We start from the raw sequence: 18939 nt of genomic DNA, 5'->3' as shown, positions 1-18939 counted from the left end.
TGGTCGGGGTCTGGGTGGAGACCTCAGTCCCTGAACTCCCCCAGGGAATGTCTGTCTAACCCCGCCCCACCACACCACACTGTCCTTCCCTAGATGTGGATGAGTGCAGCCAGGTCCCCAAGCCGTGTACCTTCCTCTGCAAAAACACGAAGGGCAGTTTCCTGTGCAGCTGTCCCCGAGGCTACCTGCTGGAGGAGGATGGCAGGACCTGCAAAGGTGATGTCCTTTCAACTCTCCCTCACTCCCACCACTGCATGCAGTCTAGGGCCCTGCTCCTGTCCCCAAAGGGATGCCCAAGACATGTCCCCTGCAATCTCACCCCCTCCCATCTGCATGGAGTCAAGCACCATCTCCGGGGTCTTTCTCTTGTCACCCCTCTGCCTGGAGGTGGCAAGGGCAGCCCCTGGGAAGCTCCTAACCCCCCCACTGGGCCCTGCCCTGAGCCTGCTGGACCATCCGTGCTGCAGACCTGGACGAATGCACCTCCCGGCAGCACAACTGTCAGTTCCTCTGTGTCAACACTGTGGGCGCCTTCACCTGCCGCTGTCCGCCCGGCTTCACCCAGCGCCACCAGGCCTGCTTCGGTGAGTGACCCTTGCCCCTCACCGGGAGGTGATGCACGACCCCAGCATTAGTTATTTTGCTCACCAAAGAAACATCAAGTTGGCCGGGCGCAATGGCTCACACCTGTAATCCCAGCACTTTGGAAAGCTGAAGAGGGTGGATCATCTGAGATCAGGCGTTCAAGACCAGCCTGGCCAACATGGTGAAAACCGGTCTCTACTAAAAATACAAAAAGATTAGCCTGGCATGGTGGCAGGTGCCTGTAATCCCAGTAACTCGAGAGGCTGAGGCAGGAGAATCGCTTGAACTCGGGAGGCAGAGGTTGCAGTGAGCTGAGATCACGCCACTGCACTCCAACCTGGGCAACAGGAGCGAAACTCTGTCTCAAAAAAAAAAAGTATCAAGCACCCAGTGTGTACTGGACATTGGGGACATGGGGGTGATCAGAACAAAGTCATTACTTCCTCAGTGCTCGCTTCCTGGAGGCATCTAGAACCTCCTTCCTCTCCTTTGGGAGGAGAGAGGCCCTCTGGCCTTGGCTTATGGCATCTTGCCTTCCCCCAGACAAGCCCCTGCTGGGTCTCCCTCCCAGAGCCTCCCCAGAGCGCTCCTGAAATCCCAGGTCTCACATAGTCCCAAGAGGAAATCAGTTCAACAGCTAAAGCCACAAGAGCATCTGCTACCATCATTGTTTCTTAGTGTCTTGTGGCCCCCAGGGAACCCAATCTTCCCCAAAGGCAGAGCCTAGTCAAGGGTGGCCCCATTCGTGCTCCCACTAATCTGCCCAGACAGCACCTACTGTGTACCAGGCAGTGCTTCAGACCAAAGGGTGGCAAACTCCAGTCTGCCAGCCAAGCCCGGCCCCCTGCTTGCTTTTGTTAATAAAGTTTTATTGACACACAGCCAAGCCCACTTGCTTACAATCACCTGTGGCTGCTTTTGCACTATATTGGCAGAGAAGAGTCTTGGGACAGAGCCTGTTACAGAAACAGAAATGGTTTGTCAGGCCCTGTTATAGACCCTGGGGGTACAGCAACAAACATAAAAGGCAGGGCTCTTCCATCATGGAACTTTCCTTCTAGCACAGAATCAGACTAGAAGCAGACATAACAAGAAATTAACAGAATGGTGTGGCTGGGTGTGGTAGCTCATGCCTGGAATCCCATAACTTTGGGAGGCTGAGGCTGGCAGATCACTTGAGGCCAGTAATTCGAGACCAGGCTGGCCAACATGACAAAACCCCGTTTCTACTAAAAATACAAAAATTAGCAGGATGTGGTGGTGGCGCCTGTAATCCCAACTACTTGGGAGGCTGAGGCAAGAGAATCACTTGAACCTGGGAGGTGGAGGTTGCAGTGAGCCAAGATCGTGCCACTGCACTCCAGCCTGGGGTACACAGCAAGACTCTGTCTCGAAAACAAACAAACAAAAAATTAACAGAATAGTGTGTTCAAAGGTGATGTGTGTCATGAAAGAAAGAAAAAGTAAAAGCAGGAGTTCAGCAAAGAAGGAGAGGGCCACAGGGTTGTTTTGGAGGGTGGGGAGAGGTTTGGTGGTGGTGGTTTTTGGTTATGTTGTCTGTTTGTCTGTTTGTTTGTTTGTTTGTTTTAGAGATGGAGTCTTGCTCCATCACCCAGGCTGGAATACAGCAATGTGATCACAGCTTACTGAAACCTCAAATTCCTGGGCTCAAGCAATTCTCCCACTTCAGCTTCCCTAGTACTTGGGACTACAGGCTCACCACATCTGGGTTTTTTGTTTTTGTTTTTTGTTTCTTAGAGATGGAGTCTCTTAATGACTCTGTTGCCCGGGCTGGAGTAAGTGGCTATTCACAAATGTGATCATAGCATACTGAAGCCTCAAACTCCTGGTGTCAAGTGATCCTCCCACCTCAGCCTCCTGAGAGGGCTTCAGTTTTAAGAGAGGGATCAGGTGAAGTGTCACCAAAAGAGAACATTTGGCTGGGCATTGTGGCTCATGCCTGTAATCCCAGCACTTTGGGAGGATAGCTTAGGGGCAGGAGTTCAAGACCAGCCCAGGCAACATGGCAAGACTCCATCTCTACAAAAATTTCAAAATTAGCTAGAGGTGGTGACACCTGCCTGTAGTCTTAGCTACTTAGGAGGCTGAGGGGGGAGGATCTCTTGAACCCAAGAGGCTGAGGCTGCAGTGAGCAGTGTTCATACCACTGCAGTCCAGCCTAGAGGACAGAGCAAGACTCTTTCTCAAAAAAAAAAAAAAAAGAAAGAGAACATTTGAACAAAGACTCTCAAAACAAGAGGCATTTCTCTTTTTCTGCAACATTAAAGTTTGTGGCTGGGCATAATGGCTCGCACCTGTAATCCCAGCATTTTGGGAGACTGAGGCAGGAGGATTGCTTCAGCTCAGGAGTTTGAGACCAGCCTGGGCAACATAGTGAGACCCCATCTCTATTAAAAAAAAAAAAAAAAAGTAAGGTTTTCACTGGCTGTGTGAGCAGCTGCATGGACCAGGGCCGTGCATCACATGGGTACCCTCCTTGAAGCAAGCTCACACGTGACTGCTTTTCTCACTAGAAACGAGTTTAAATTCTCAGCTAGGCAGGTGGTGGTGTGAGGCTCAACTTGATCAAAAGTCAACAAACTTTTTCTGCAAAGGGCTCAAGAGGAGTAAATATTTTCAGCTTTGTAGTTTTTTTTTTTTTTTTTTTTTGAGACGGAGTCTCGCTCTGTCGCCCAGGCTGGAGTGCAGTGGCGCAATCTCAGCTCACTGCAAGCTCCACCTCCCGGGTTCACGCCATTCTCCTGCCTCAGCCTCTCCGAGTAGCTGGGACTACAGGTGCCCGCCACCACACCCGGCTAATTTTTTGTATTTTTAGTAGAGATGGGGTTTCACCCTGGTCTCGATCTCCTGACCTCGTGATCCGCCCGCCTCGGCCTCCCAAAGTGCTGGGATTACAAGCGTGAGCCACCGCGCCCGGCCTCAGCTTTGTAGTTGAGATGGTCTCTGTCACCATGATTGGACACTGCCATGCTAGCATCAAAGCAGCCGGAGAGATACGTAAATGAAAGAACGTGTCTGTGTGCCAATAAAACTTTATTGATACAACAGACAGTGGCTTGGATTTTGTCTCAAGGGTGTTCCTATTTGCTGATGACCAAACTATTAATAGAAGAGCAAACTCACATGGCCACAGTAAGCCAGCCTGACACTTGGTTTGCTTTGCTAGATGTAAGGGAAAGAAATTGTGGGTGGTGGCAGACATTTCTGTTTTTAATTTTTGAGATGGAGTCTTGCTCTGTTGCCCAGGCTGGAGACTGCAATGGTGCAATCTCAGCTCACTGCAATCTCACCTCCCTGGTTCAAGTGATCCCCCTGCCTCAGCCTCCCAAGTAGCTAGGACTACAGGTGTGTGCCACCACGTCTGGCTAATTTTTGTATTTTTTGTAGAGACAGGGTTTTGCCATGTTGCCCAGGCTGGTCTTAAACTCCTGGGCTCAAGCAATCTGCCCACTTCGGCCTTCCAAAGTGCTGGGATTGCAGGCGTGAGCCACAGTGCCTGGCTGTGCTAGACATTTCTTTCTGGCCAGAGTCTAGAGCTATTCTCTGTGGCCCCTCAAGTGACAGCTCAGGCAGCTGCAGGGGCCACTCCTACTTAGAAGCTGCATGTTCCCATGTCTGTTGTTCCCAAGAGATATTCACTTTTTGTTTGTTTGTTTTTGTTTTTTGAGACAGAGTCTCACTCTGTCACCCAGGCTGGAGTGCAGTGGCGTGATCGCGGCTCACTGCAACCTCTGCCTCCTGGGTTCAAACGATTCTCCCACCTCAGCCTCCCGAGTAGCTGGGATTACAGGCATGCAGCACCACATCCAGCTAATTTTTGTATTTTTAGTAGAGATGGGGTTTCACTATGTTGGCCAGGCTGGTCTTGAACTCCCAGCCTCAGGTGATCCGCCCGCCTCGGCCTCCCAAAGTGCTGGGATTACAGGCATGAGCCACTATGCCCGACCCCGAGAAAGACTCTATATCTCCATAGATATATGCTTAGTGTCAAGAATCTCTGTACTCAAGGAAGCCAAAAGCAGGATTTTCCACCAGGAATTTGTTGTTCATTCCCCAAAATCCCAGTTCAAATGCAATATACCAGCCATGGGCTCCTCCTGTTGTAGCAGTGCTCTCTGGCCATTGTCACAATGCCCTCCTACCATCGTAGCAACCTGGCCATTTTAGTCAGCTCAGGCTGCCATAACAAAATACCATAGACGGCAAGTGTGGGATTTAGCAAATTCAAATCCAAAAACTGGGCCGGGCACAGTGGTTTGCACCTGTAATCCCAGCACTTTGGGAGGCTGAGGTGGGAGGATCTCTTGTGCCCAGGAGTTTGAGACCAGCCTGGGCAACATAGTGGACAACGTAGTCTCCACTAAAAATACAAAAATTAGCCAGGCATGGTCTTGTGCACCTGTAGTCCCAGCTATCCAGGAGGCTGAGGTGGGAGGCTCACCTGAGCCCAGGAGGCGGAGGTTGCAGTGAGCTGAGATTGTGCCACTTAACTCCAGCCCAGGAGACAGAATGAGATCCTATCTAAAAAAAACAAAATTAACAGTTGGTTAAATGAAGCAGAGCAAATCCACACCAAGTGAAGATGTGGTGGCCATTTAAAATTATGCAAATAAGAATAGTAAGAAAAAAAAAATATGTGTGTGTGTGTGTGTATATATATATATACATTTTTTTTTTTAAAGATGGAATCTCACTCTGTCAGTCACCCAGCCTGGAGTGCAATGGCACAATCTTGGCTCATCGCAACCTCTGCCTCCCGGGTTCAAGCAATTCTCCTGCCTCAGCCTCCCGAGTAGCTGGGACTACAGGCGTGTACCACCACACCTGGCTAAATTGTTTTGTATTTTTAGTAGAGATGGGGCTTCACCACTTTGGTCAGGCTGGTCTCGAACTCCTGACTTCAGGTGATCCGTTCCCTAGGCCTCCCAAAGCACTGGGATTACAGGCATGAGCCACTGTACCCAGCCCCCAAGAGTAGTAGGAATATTTAAAGACATAGAAAGATGTTCACAGACTATTCAGTTTAAAATAATAGCTTACACACACACACACACATACACACACACACACGTACACATGGACAACCCATACACTGGGTGGCTTAAACTACAGAGATTTATTTTTTTTCAGTTCAGGAAGCTGGGCAGTTCAAGATCAAGGTGGCAGCATGGCTGGTTCTGTGAGGGCTCTCTTCTTGGTTTGCAGACAGCTGCCTTCTTGCTGTGTCCTCACTTGGCGGAGACAGAGCAAGCTTTCTGGTGTCCCTTCTTATAAGGGCACTATTCTCATCATAAAAGCCTTACCCTCATGACCTTATCTAACCCTGATCACTTCCCAAAGACCTAATCTCCAAATACCAGCCCACTGGGGGTTAGGGCTTCAACATAGGATTTTGGAGAGACACAAACATTCAATCCATGGCACCGGCTGACCTCACACTATTGTCAGGTTTCCATGAGAACAAAACTTAACAGGCAACCCAATGTCATTTTTCCATGGGAGAAGGAAAAGAGGCTTTGTTTATCTTTTACTCTTTTACCGGGCACTGCCCTAAGCCTTTTACATGATTAGGTTAATTTAATTCTCTCTCTCACACACACAAAAATGCAATGAGGTAGACATTATCATGTCCATGTTCCTGCTGAGGACATCGAGGCACAGAGAGGGTAGGTAAGTTGCCCAAGGACACACAGCTTCGAGGCGGTGGAGATGAGATTCTTTATGTGCAGGATGTCAAACACTGGTGCCTATTCTGTGAGTCGGGAACTGTTACAGATCTCATTTTACAGAGTGGGAAACAGGCACAGAGAGGGTGAGCAACTTGCCTGATGTCACACAGTGGTGGGACTGGCATTGTGTCACCTGACATGAGTTCCTTAACCAGCAGGCAACCCTGCCCGATCTCTCTCCTCTGCAGACAATGATGAGTGCTCAGCCCAGCCTGGCCCATGTGGTGCCCACGGGCACTGCCACAACACCCCGGGCAGCTTCCGCTGTGAATGCCACCAAGGCTTCACCCTGGACAGCTCAGGCCATGGCTGTGAAGGTACAGCCCAGCTTTGGCTAGGGTCTAGTGTTTGGGGGTGTTGGTCCTAAGAACCGTCTGGTAAACCCTCTTTCCCTCTCTCTATGTCTCAGATGTGAATGAATGTGATGGGCCCCACCGCTGCCAGCACGGCTGTCAGAACCAGCTAGGGGGCTACCGCTGCAGCTGCCCCCAGGGTTTCACCCAGCACTCCCAGTGGGCCCAGTGTGTGGGTGAGTGGAAAGGGCTGGGAAGAAGCTGGGCCCTCCAACAGAATCTGCTCAGAGCAGGCGACTAACAGACACCACCCTGCAAGATGTTGTGACAAGCACAATTATCTAAAGATTGAACAGGCCAGCCCAGAAGGTAGTGAGTTCTCCACTGCTGGGGAGTCAAGGTGCAGCAGAATAAGCATGGAAAAGTGTCTGAGTTCATTCCTTAGGGCATGGTGGCCTGGAGGAGTCAGTTGAGAAAGATTCTGAGACCTGAAGTCTGCAATTTTGTGATCACAGGGAAAGAGTGCTGTGATTGATTAGTGATGTCTGCCACGAGTGCGATTACTGATGTTTGTTATGGATGCTGCAGGGGGCCATGGAGGTGTGCATGCTATATCATTGCCATAGCTGTTGCAGAGGCCCTCCATTTGGGGGGCTAGCCTTCTGCCCCCCAACCTTTCCCCATCTTCTGGCTGCTCTAGGACCTCCTAGCAGCCTCTTTCACTGCTCTTTTCATTCCTCCACTACAGTGCAGCTTTCATCCTCTACCATTTTCGGGCCCACTTGCTCTCTCCTGAGACCTCTCCTCAGCCTCCATCCTCTATCTCCACTGCTTTGGGCACCACAGTCTGCCCCTTCAGGCTCCTGGACACTCTCTCCTGTGGCCTTTGTGATGTGGCTCTCCCTGCTCTCCCACTGCCTCACAGGCACTGCCTTCTCTGCCCCCTCCTTTTGCCTCTCATGGCGGGTCTTTAGCTAAGTTCTTCTTGGGCTTCCCACACCACACGACCCCGCGCTCCAGGCAAGGTGCTTGTCCCCTGGGGATCTTGGGGATCCCACAGACCATCGGCCTTTGCTGGAACTCTTCCTCAACTTGTCTCCTCCTCCCTGTACTGACTCATTCATTCTTTCCCCAACTGTTTGCCAAGGACCTGCCTTTCACTAGGCCCTGAGCTCAGATGCAGAAGTAAGCTGAAAAACCATTTCTGCCTTGAGTTTTTCAGTCCAGCAAAGGAAACAGGGATTAATTAGACCCCTAACTAGGTTCTCAACAGAGGACCATTTTACCCCCATAGTACATTTTGAAGTGTCTGCGAGACATTTTTGATCATCACAATGGGGATCCACCATGGTAGTTCACTCTTGTGGGATACTGAGGTAGGAGGATCATTTGAGGCCAGGAGTTCAAGACCAGCCTAGGCAACATAGCAAGACCCCCATCTCTACAAAAAGTTAAAAGATTAGCCAGGTATGTTTGTGCACACCTGTAGTCCCAGCTACTCGGGAGGCTGAGGCAGGAGGATCCTTCGAGCCCAGGAGGTCAAGGCTGCAGTGCACTATGGTTGCACTACTGCACTCCAGCCTGGGCAACAGAGTGAGACTCTAAACAGACAACTGGAGGCAGATGGGTTTTCCTGGTGTCAAGCGGGTGGAGGCCAGGATGCTGCTCAACGTCCCGCAGTGCAAGGAGGGCTCCTCCCTAGAGAATGATCTGGCCCCAAGTGTCAATAGCGCTGAGGGTGAGAAAGCTTGTTCTAGATCATCCCACACTTTGGGGTTTAGGGGAAGTGTTGAGAGATGCTGTGAAGGAGAACCACAGGGTTTGGGGCAGCGGGGCTATGGGGCCGATCTAGTCTCAGGGCTCACTGCCAGCTTGCTGGAGATTTTGACATTGGACTTGGGCTCTGAACATAGAACATTCCAGGTGGAGGGCTCTGGGGGTGTGAAGGCTGCAATGCCCCACCTCTGCATCCTCCCTCTCCTCCTCCTTTCCTCCCACAGATGAGAATGAGTGTGCCCTGTCGCCCCCCACCTGCGGGAGCGCCTCCTGTCGCAACACTCTTGGTGGCTTCCGCTGCGTCTGCCCCTCTGGCTTTGACTTTGATCAGGCCCTCGGGGGCTGCCAGGATGTGGATGAGTGCGCCGGACGGCGTGGCCCCTGTAGCTACAGCTGTGCCAACACGCCCGGTGGCTTCCTGTGTGGCTGTCCTCAAGGCTACTTCCGGGCTGGGCGAGGGTGAGAGGCTGGAGTGGGGCGAGCAGACTCCATGCCCTGCAAGTGTCCATGCACACACACACACACACACACACACACACACACACGGCTTTGTGCATACCAAGAATTTGCCAGAAGAGCTCCTTCAACCTGTGCATGCGTGGGCATTTGCCCACATATGCACAGAGTCCTGGACACGCAGAGGTACAGTGGCACCTGTACCTATTCACACACATCCTCACACCACTAACATGTAGTTGTCCACATGCCACACACCCGTACCAGCATGCGTGGGCACCCTCGTGCATTTACAGATCCCAGCATGCACGTGTGTGTGTGTGTGTGTGCGCGTGTCCCGGTGTGCACTCAGGCTCATGCATGCCCACATCCCTGGGGGCACTGTACCAATGCTACATCCTGGTTTGCACAGGTGAGGAAGCACGCGTCAGCCATCTGTGAGTGCTCACACTATACACACACCCCCGGGCACACTCAGGGAGATTCACACATTCTTATGAGCACACATGTGCCTGCATGAGTTATTCCCCATGTGAACACACAGGTTGGCACACGCACATGCCCCTGGGTATGCTCATGTCCATTCGTCCATCCCAGCCTGTGCATGTCCTCTCACTCCTGTGTTCACACCTATGCCCAAGTGAACCAACGGACACACATGCACATCTTTATGTGGTGCACACGCACTCGTGCACACGGAGCCACATCAGCACATGCTCAGAGGCACATGTGTGCTTGGGCATTTGCGGCATGACTCAGAATGGAGTCTAGGGGTGGAGCGGCGTGGCTGGGGAGGTCCCATCAGCCCGCCTCTGAAACCCCTCCACCCTGCCCATCCTGGCCCAGGCACTGTGTCTCCAGCCTGGGCTTCAGCCCCGGACCCCAGGACACCCCGGACAAAGAGGAGCTGCTCTCGTCTGAAGCCTGCTACGAATGCAAGATCAATGGCCTCTCCCCTCGGGACCGGCCACGACGCAGTGCCCACAGGGACCACCAGGTGACATGGGTGCTGCACTAGGCAGGGGTGGCCAGGGAACGGGTGAGTGTGGGAAAGAGGCTGTGGACCCGACTTAGTCATGTCAGCCCCCCAAGAAGGAGCACCAGGCTCCACATCCCAGCAGGTTCCCCATGTCATGGTGCCGGCTTAGGGCCGTCTTGTGCTTTCTCAGCCCTGGGATTTTTTGGGGGGTATCTGGGGGACACATCTCCCGAGCACTCTACCTCACTCCTGGTGATGAGTCAGGCATCTTCCATACAGACCCTGGCCGGGATGTGATGCTTTCTATGGGTCCCTTTTATAAAGGTTCTTGGATGCAGGAAAATACCTGGGCCCCTCCAACCCTGCCTGCACCCTGGAATCTGTCACCCCCTCACCTCCTGGTTGGTGAAGGCCTCCCTTGGGACCCCTTTGGGATTTAGTTCCAATGGGGCCCTAAGTGGCCTCTGTACCACAGCTCTGCCCATCTCAACTCTTCTGTGCATCCCTCTGGGCTGCTCTCACAAACCCTTAGGCCAAGTTAAGCCCAAGCCCCTTCCCTGTCTGAGCCTTGGGGAGGTGAGTCTTTTCTCTGGGGATCCCAGCAGAGTCTCCCCTTAGGAGCCCCAGGCCCCCAACCTGACATACCCACTCAGCATCTGCCCTGACCCCTCTTGTGCCCGAGGTGCTCCTGGAGTTCCTGAACCTGCCTTGTCTCTAGGAATCTCAGGGATCTTCAACACACCACTCAGTAGCCATAGGGCAGGCCTATGGCTCAATCCCTCCTTCCCTCTCGGGCCACCCCATCAAGGTGTGCAGAGAGGGCAGTTTTGCCACAGATGCCAGCTGCTTGCCCCTCAACTGAAGAGTCCCTGACTACGGGTCAGTCCTGCAGCCATCACCCAAGGGATCTGAAAGCCAAAAATGTATTAAACACCTGCTGTATGCAGGATCACTCCAAGTGCTCTCTGTTCACAGCCTCTCAATGTTTATGACAACCCTGGGAGGTGTAGATGCCACAGTTTTTTTTTTTTTTTTTTTTTTTTTGAGACGGAGTCTCGCTCTTGTTGCCCAGGCTGGAGTGCAATGGCGCAATCTCGGCTGACCGCAATCTCTGCCTCTCAGGTTCAGGCGATTCTCCTGCCTCAGCCTCCCAAGTAGCTGGGATTACAGGCGTGCACCACCACGCCCAGCTAATTTTGTATTTTTAGTAGAGATGGGGTTTCTCCATGTTGATCAGGCTGGTCTCGAACTCCTGACCTCAGGTGATCCACCCGCCTCGGCCTCCCAAAGTGCTGGGATTACAGGCATGAGCCACTGCACCCAGCCTAGATGCCACTATTATCCCTATTTTACAGATGGAGGAACTGAGGCTCGGAGAGGTTAGGCCACATGCCCAAGTTACAGAACTTGAACGTGGTGGTTCAGAGATTCCATGGCTATGGCACGTGGACTTCTCTTTACAAGCAGCCTTATCATCCATGGCCAGCCATCCTGGGCCCCTCTGTCTTCCGAAGCCATCACTTTACATTGTTTCCCAAACAATTATCACTGAGCATGGAAACCATTACCCTAAACTCACCCCCACTGCAGACATTTAGGACAAAGCTTCTTCACTCCACAGATTTTACTGAATACCACTGCTGGGCACTGTAATGGAGCAACAGCGAACAACAACAAAAACACCTGCGCTTGTGAGGCTGATATTCTAAAAGGGAGACGCACAAGAAATCAACATGTAAAACATGTCATATTTTATAACACATGAAAAATATGATACATGATAAGTGCTATGGGGAAAAACAAAGTGAGACATGGGATAGGGTTATTGGGCTTGAGAGGCTTTCTATATTAGATAAAATGTGAGTGTATTACTTTGTATTACTGAAAGGCCCTTTTCCCCCTCTAGTTATTTTTTCCCCCTTGCTAGGAAAAACTGTGGATATATATATTATCCCATAGTTACTGATATTTTCTGTAAACTTCATAAGGGTAGAGCTGTGTCTGTAGGATTTACTACTGTATTGGTACCCCTTGGTACTCAATAAGAGTGAGTGGAGTGGTTGTCAGGGTCCCAGGGCACAAGTAGATCAAGACGGAAAAGGGCTAATTTTTGTATTTTTAGTAGAGATGGGGTTTCGCCATGTTGGCCAGGCTGGTCTCAAACTCCTGGCCTCAAGTGATCAGCTCACCTCAGACTCCCAGAGTGCTGGGTTTACAGGTGTGAGCCACCGTGCCCGGCCAAGGCCAGGATTTTGAGACCAGCCTGGGTAACATAGTGAGACCCCCTCTGCCTACAAAAAGTAAAAATATTAGCCAGCTGTGGTGGCATGTGCCTGTAGTCCCAGCTACTTCGGAGGCTGAGGCGGGAGGATTGCTTGAACCCTGGAGTTCGAAGCAGCAGTGAGCTGTGATCACCCTCCGCACTCCAGCCTGGGTGACAGACAGACAGACCCTGTCTCAAAAATAGGGCTGTATTGTGCCTTTGCCTGCAATACCCACTGACTGCCAGCAGGTGTCAGTAAGAGCCTAAGTCTTAACAACATTCCGTGGGAAGAAGGCCTCAGATCTCCAGAACTGAGGGGCTGGGGAACAGGAATAACTTTCACTTGAATGCAACAGCAAAACACTCTGTCGGCATGTAAATGAGGCCAAACCAACACAGTGCTCCCCAAAACAAAGGCAAAGAAAACACAGATGACCTTCTGTGGGATTGGATACATCACCCAGCCCTGGGGTAGCCTGCCATTGAGGCTCACTATCTTATTCAGGGCCCTGTCCAGCTGCCAAGACCAGGAAGGCACTTCAGAGAAGCTTAAATAAAGAAGAGTTTGTCATTGGCACACAGGAGGCTCTCAAAGAGAGCCAGATGCAGGAAGCACAGCGGAAGCTATCAGGCGGCTCTTCTGTCTGGTCCTTTACGCTCTCCTTTCTGCCTGCTTGGCATCCCATTTCTCTCACTGTCAGCTCTGGCATTCTTTTAGGGACTGGCTTCTGCTGAAAGGCCCTTGTTCCTAACACCAGCCATCCCAAGACACTTCTGAGTGACCTTAGGGCTCTGGGTCGCAATGTCATCTGAATAATCCCTGGCTGCTGGGTCTCTGAGAGCGAATCTTTGATTCCTTTGGCCCAGGCTGGCAGGGGTCTGAGCAAGGTCCCTCAGCTGAGACTAGGGGTCTGTAGTGTGTAACAGTGGCCGTCTCCCTGCCTCTCTCAGAAGCAGCCTCAGCCTTATGCCAATGAGTCTACAGATCCAGCTGACCTTACGGATGAAGAACCAGACTTGAGTTGCCAAGGGAAGCAGTATTTTCTTCCCCTTTATTTTTTTATTGATTTATTTTTTATTTATTTGTTTATTTTTTTTTTTTTTGAGACAAAGTCTCACTCTGTCACCCAGGCTGGAATGCAGTGGCGCAATCATAGCTCACTGCAGCCTTGAACTCCTGGGCTCCAGCAATCCTCCCGCCTCAATCCCCCAAGTAGCTGAGACCACAGGCACGTGCACCACCAAGCCCGCCCAGCTAATTTTTGTAGTTTTTGTAGAGACGGGGTTCACCGTGTTGCCCAGGCTGGTCTCAAACTCCTGGGCTCAAGTGATACACCCACTTAAGCTTCCCAAAGTGCTGAGAGTACAGGCATGAGCCACCGTGCCCGCCCTATTTATTGATTTTTTTTTTTTTTTTTTTTTTAAGATGGAGTCTTGCTCTGTCGCCCAGGCTGGAGTGCAGCAGCAGCGCGATCTCCGCTCACTGCAAGCTCCGCCTCCTGGGTTCATGCCATTCTCCTGCCTCAGCCTGTGGAGTAGCTGGGACTACAGGCACCTGCCACTACACCTGGCTCATTTTTTTTTTGTTTTTTTGTATTTTTAGTAGAGACAGGGTTTCACCATGTTAGCCAGGATGGTCTCAATCTCCTGACCTTGTGATCCACCCGCCTGAGCCTCCCAAAGTGCTGGGATTACAGGAGTGAGCCACCACGCCCAGCCTATTTATTGATTTTTAAAATCAATTTATTTTCTTTTTTGCGGGGAGCAGGGTCTCACTCTGTCACCCAGGCTAGAATGCAGCAGTGCAATCATAGCTCACTGCAGCTTGAACTCCCAGGCTCAAGGGATCCTCCCACTTCAGCCTCCCTAGTAGCTGGGACTACAGGCGTGCAACACCACACCTGGTTAATTTCTTACATTTTTAGTAGAGAAGGGTTTCACCATGTTACTCAGGCTGGTCTCGAACTCCTGGGCTCAAGCGATCTGTCCACCTTGGCCCTCAGCCAACTTCATGTTTTTTCGTAGCACATCTTGTCACTTTTACATTTTCCATTTATTTGTTTACTATCTGCTTTGCTTTACTAGAAGGTAAACTCCCTGAGGGGAAGGATTTTTATCTGCTCATTGCTGAATCCCCAGTGCCTCAAACATTGCCAGGAATTCAGTAGGTGCCTAATACACATATATATTTTTTTGAGACAGGGTCTCAGTCTGTTACCCAGGCTGGAGTGCAGAGGTGTGATCACAGCTCACGCTGCTTCGAACTCCTGGGACCTCCCACATCAGCCTCCTAAGTAGCTGGGACTACAGGTGCACACCAGCACTAATATTTTCACTTTTTGTGGGTGAATGAGGTCTCACTATGTTGCCCATGCTGGCCTCGAAATCCTGGCCTTGGCCAGGCACGATGGCTTACGCCTGTAATCCCAGCACTTTGGGAGGCCAAGGTGGGTGGATCACTTGAGGCCAGGAGTTTGAGACCAGCCTGGCCAACATACTGAAACCCTGTCTCTACTGAAAATACAAAAATCAGCCAGGCATGATGGCAGGCACCTGTAATCCCAGCTACTTGGGAGGCTGAGGCAGGAGAATCACTTGAACCTAGGAGGCAGAGGTTGCAGTGAGCCAAGATCGTGTCACTGCACTCCAGCCTGGGCGACAGAGCAAGACTCCATCTCAAAAAAAAAAAAAAAAAAAAAAAAAGGAAGAAACAAAGAAATCCCGTCCTCAAGCAATCCTCCTGCCACAGCCTCCCAAAGTGCTGGGATTATAGGCATGAGCCCCCGTGCCCAGCCTATTTTTTGTTTTAGATTCAGAGGGTACAGGTTTGTTATTAATAGATGGGTATATTGCATGATGAGGCGGTTTGGGCTTCTGCTGATCCCATCATCCAAACAGTGAACATAGTTCCCAATAGGTAGTTTTCCTTTTATTTATTTATTTGTTTTGAGACAGTCTTCCTCTGTCGCCCAGGCTGGAGTGCGGTAGCATGATCTCAGCTCACTGCAACCTCCACCTCCCGGGTTCAAGCGATTCTCCTGCCTCAGCCTCCCAAGTAGCTGGGACTACAGGTGCCCGCCACCATGCCCAGCTAATTTTTGTATTTTTAGGAAAGACTGGGCTTCACCATATTGGTCAGGCTAGTCTCGAACTCCTGACCTTGTGGTCCACCCGCCTCGGCCTCCCAAAGTGCTGGGATTACAGGTGTGAGCCACCACGTTCGGCCTCCCAACCCCTTTCTCCCTCCCTCTCTGCCTGCTGTAGTGGTCCTAGTGTCTATTCTTCCCATCTTTATGTCCATGGGTATGCAATTTTTAGCTCCCACTTATAACTGAGAACATGCTGTATTTGGTCTTCTGTTTCTGCATTAATTAGCTTAGGATAATGACCTCCAGCTGCATCCACGGTGCTGCAAATGGCATGATTTCGTTCCTTTTTATGGCTCTTTCCTTCACTTTAGAGACTGGCCAAAATCTCCTCTTTGGCCATAATCCCAGGACCCCCTACCCACACCCGATTCTCCTGGGCTCTGACCACACACCTGGCCTTTCTTCCCAGGTGAACCTGGCCACCCTTGACTCCGAGGCCCTGCTGACCTTGGGCCTGAACCTCTCACACCTGGGCCGGGCCGAGCGCATCCTGGAGCTCCGGCCAGCCCTGGAGGGTCTGGAGGGCCGGGTCCGCTACATCATTGTCCGCGGAAACGAGCAAGGTTTCTTTCGCATGCGTCACCTCCGTGGCTTCAGCTCCCTGCAGCTGGGGCGGAGGCGGCCGGGGCCTGGAACCTACCGGCTGGAGGTGGTGAGCCACATGGCAGGACCCTGGGGTGTCCAGCCAGAGGGGCAGCCAGGGCCACGGGGCCAGGCCTTGAGGCTGAAGGTGCAGCTGCAGTTGCTTTAGTTGGGAGGAGACTCAGTGGGCCCCAGCTGTCCAGAGAAGGGGGATTCTGGAACTGGGAAGGACTGATCCCCAGAAGTGATGGCTGACCAGATAGAACCCCGAAACTCAGGAAGAGTGAAATGCTACACGACAACCTCAGGCGAGCCCGGCCTCTGCCTGGGCCTTTGTGCCAGCCCCGGGGGCCCCCAATTACTCAGTCTTTCCTGGAGACAGCAAGAAGCTGCAATGTGCAATCCCCACCCCACAGCCAAGGTCAGGAAGAGGCCCTGTGGTCACCATGTCTGGCCAATCTCAGGGTTTCACTTCTGTGCTGCACTGTGGCTTGCCCTGGGCAGGGGGGTTGGCGGGACATGGCAATGGGCAACTGGGGTGGGCACAGGGCTTATTCCTCGGAGTAGAAGGGTGTACAGGGGGCCCAGACTCCACAGTGACTTGCCACATTTGCCCCCATTTGGAGAATGCTTTTATATCAAAAGTGGAGACGATAATAAAGTTATTTTGGGTTAAGTCTGCCTGCCCCTTAGCAAGTTCTTGAAGTAAGTAGATGCTGCCCTCGGACTGGGCGAGGCAGATCTTGTGCCTGGGGAAGCAGAAGGCCTTGCGGGCTCCCCAGAATGGTAATAACAGCTCACACTTCCTGACCGTGTACTACATACCAGACACTATTCGAATTTTTTTTTATTTTTTCTGAGACAGGGTCTTGCTCTGTTGCCTAGGTTGGAGTGCAGTGGCACGATCATGGCTCCCTGTGGTCGCCACTTCCCGGGCTCAAGCAATCCTCCCACCTCAGCCTCTTCCAAGTAGCTGGGACCAAAGGTGCACGCCACCACACCCAGCTAGTTTTTTTAAATTTATTTCTCTTTCTTTTTGAGACAGAGTCTCACCCTGTCACCCAGGCTGGACTGCAGTGGCACAGTCTTGGATCACTGCAACCTCTGCCTCCCGAGTTCAAGTGATTCTCGTGCCTCAGCCTCTCAAGTAGCTGGGACTACAGATGTGTGCCACCATACCCAGCTAATTTGTGTATTTTTAGTAGAGAAGGGGTTTCACCATGTTGTCCAGGCTGGTCTCAAACTCCTGACATCAGGTGATCGGCCCGCTTTGGCCTCCCGAAGTGCCGGGATTACAGGCATGAGCTACCATGCCTGGCCTAACATTTATTTTTCTTAGAGATGGGGGTGTCCCTATATTGCCCAGGCTGGTCTTGAGCTCCTGGGCTCAAGTGATCTTACTGCCTTGGCCTCCCAAAGTGCTGGAATTACAGGTGTGAGTATCCAAGTATTTTACCATTATTGACCACTTTGATTGTCACTACAACCTCACGGAATAGATGCTATTACCATCCCCGCTTTACAGGGAAAACTGAGGCTCAGAGAAGTCAAACACTTTGGCCAAGGTCAGGCCAGGTTGAAAGTTGGGTGGCCTGGCGGGGTGTGGTGGCTCACACCTGTAATCCCAGCACTTTGGGAGGCCGAGGTGAGCGGATCACCTGAGGTCAGGAGTTTGAGACCAGCCTGGCCAACATGGCGAAAGTCCATCTCTACTGAAAATACAAAAAAAAAAAAAAAAAAAAAAAAAAAAAAAAAAGCCAGGTGTCGTGGTGGGCGCCTGTAATCCCAGCTACTCGGGAGGGTGAAGCAGGAGAATTGCTTGAACCTGGGAAGCGGAGGTTGCAGTGAACCGAGATTGTGCCATTGCACTCCAGCCTGGGCGACACAGCAAGACTCTGTCTCAAAAAAAAAAAAAAATAAAAAAAGTTGGGCCTGTTCCCAGGCCATCAGCCCCACATCACCCTGCATGGTTCCAGGCGGACTCCAATTCGATGGCAAGGGTACTCACTGTGGTCATAAACACACAGTACTGTGTTTTAGCGTGTACTGTGTGCTGTGCGTATCACACATCACAGTGTATTTGGTCTCCAACAAAGCGCTATGAGTCAGGCAGTATTATCACCCCCATTTTCCAGGGGGGCAAAATTGAGGCTTAGAGAGCTTGTGGAAACTGTCCGGGTCACCCATAGTGCGCCGTGGAGCCTGAACACTGAATGTGACTCCATTTCTTCTGCAACTTCATCCCGGTCCCTGACCCCGAACCACCAGGGTGTCCCTTAAGAGACGATGTGCTTGATTTTCTTTCTTTCTTTTTTTCTTGTTGAGACAGACTCTCACCACTCTTGTCACCCAGGCTGGAGTGCAGTGGCGTGATCTCGGCTCACTGCAAACTCTGCTCCCGGTTCAAACAATTCTCCTGCCTCAGCCTCCTGAGTAGCTGGGATGACAGGTGCCTGCCACCACACCCGACTAATTTTTGCATTTTTAGTAGAGATGGGGTTTCACCATATTGGCCAGGCTGGCCTTGAACTCCTGACTTCAGGTGATCCACCTGCCTCGGCCTCCCAAAGTGCTGGGAAGACAGATGTGAGCCACTGTGCCCGGCCAATGTGCATTGGTTTTCATCCAGATCATTCCCTGTTGTGATGGAAACTGAGGTTGCCAAGGACCGAAGACAGCATCATCGGGTGGTGACTCAGGCCTCCACCTGCAGAATTGTCACTAGCGCCTGGCACCAGAGCTCTGTCCTTGGTCTGGTCCTGGCTTACCAGTGGCCTCCAGGCAGCCTATAAGAGCTTGCAGAGGGCTTCTGTGTCCATCAGCTGGACTCACCACAGCCCTGGAATTTAAGCAGAGCAAGCACAGTGACCCTTATTCTACAGACAAGCTGCGAGGTACCCAGAGAGTGAGCAATTGGTTCAAGGTCACCAGCTGGGAAGTGCATTCTGCAACCAGCGGCTAATGCTTGGCCCCTGGAGAGCCGTCTGTTAGGAGAGCTTGGGGTGGCAAAGATTGCATTGGCTTCACCCCAGGGTGGGGCAGCAGCAACTTGCACCTCATCATGAAACATAATAGGCAGGAAAAAAAAAAAGAAGGAAAAGAAACG

General features: G+C 51.6%; 1 protein-coding gene across 3 annotated transcripts in view; it reads left to right on the top strand.

The window, feature by feature from the left end:
* The window catches only part of FBN3 (fibrillin 3), an 84009-nt gene extending 67500 nt beyond the window's left edge, over window positions 1-16509 (top strand). For all 3 annotated transcript variants that reach the window (XM_030807802.1, XM_030807803.1, XM_030807804.1), the window contains 7 exons: window positions 94-216; window positions 468-584; window positions 6524-6652; window positions 6745-6864; window positions 8629-8863; window positions 9707-9857; window positions 15661-16509. In XM_030807802.1, coding sequence (XP_030663662.1) covers window positions 94-216; window positions 468-584; window positions 6524-6652; window positions 6745-6864; window positions 8629-8863; window positions 9707-9857; window positions 15661-16002 — 1217 coding nt within the window. In that variant the 3' untranslated portion in view covers window positions 16003-16509. The remainder of the gene's footprint in view (window positions 1-93; window positions 217-467; window positions 585-6523; window positions 6653-6744; window positions 6865-8628; window positions 8864-9706; window positions 9858-15660) is intronic.
* Window positions 16510-18939: the final 2430 nt, after the last annotated feature.

This window comes from Nomascus leucogenys, unplaced genomic scaffold (genome assembly GCF_006542625.1).
Source record: "Nomascus leucogenys isolate Asia unplaced genomic scaffold, Asia_NLE_v1 Super-Scaffold_241, whole genome shotgun sequence".
Classification (NCBI taxonomy): Eukaryota; Metazoa; Chordata; class Mammalia; order Primates; family Hylobatidae; genus Nomascus; species Nomascus leucogenys.
Note: the sequence above shows the minus strand (reverse complement) of the source record. Positions and strands in the feature narration are given on the sequence as shown.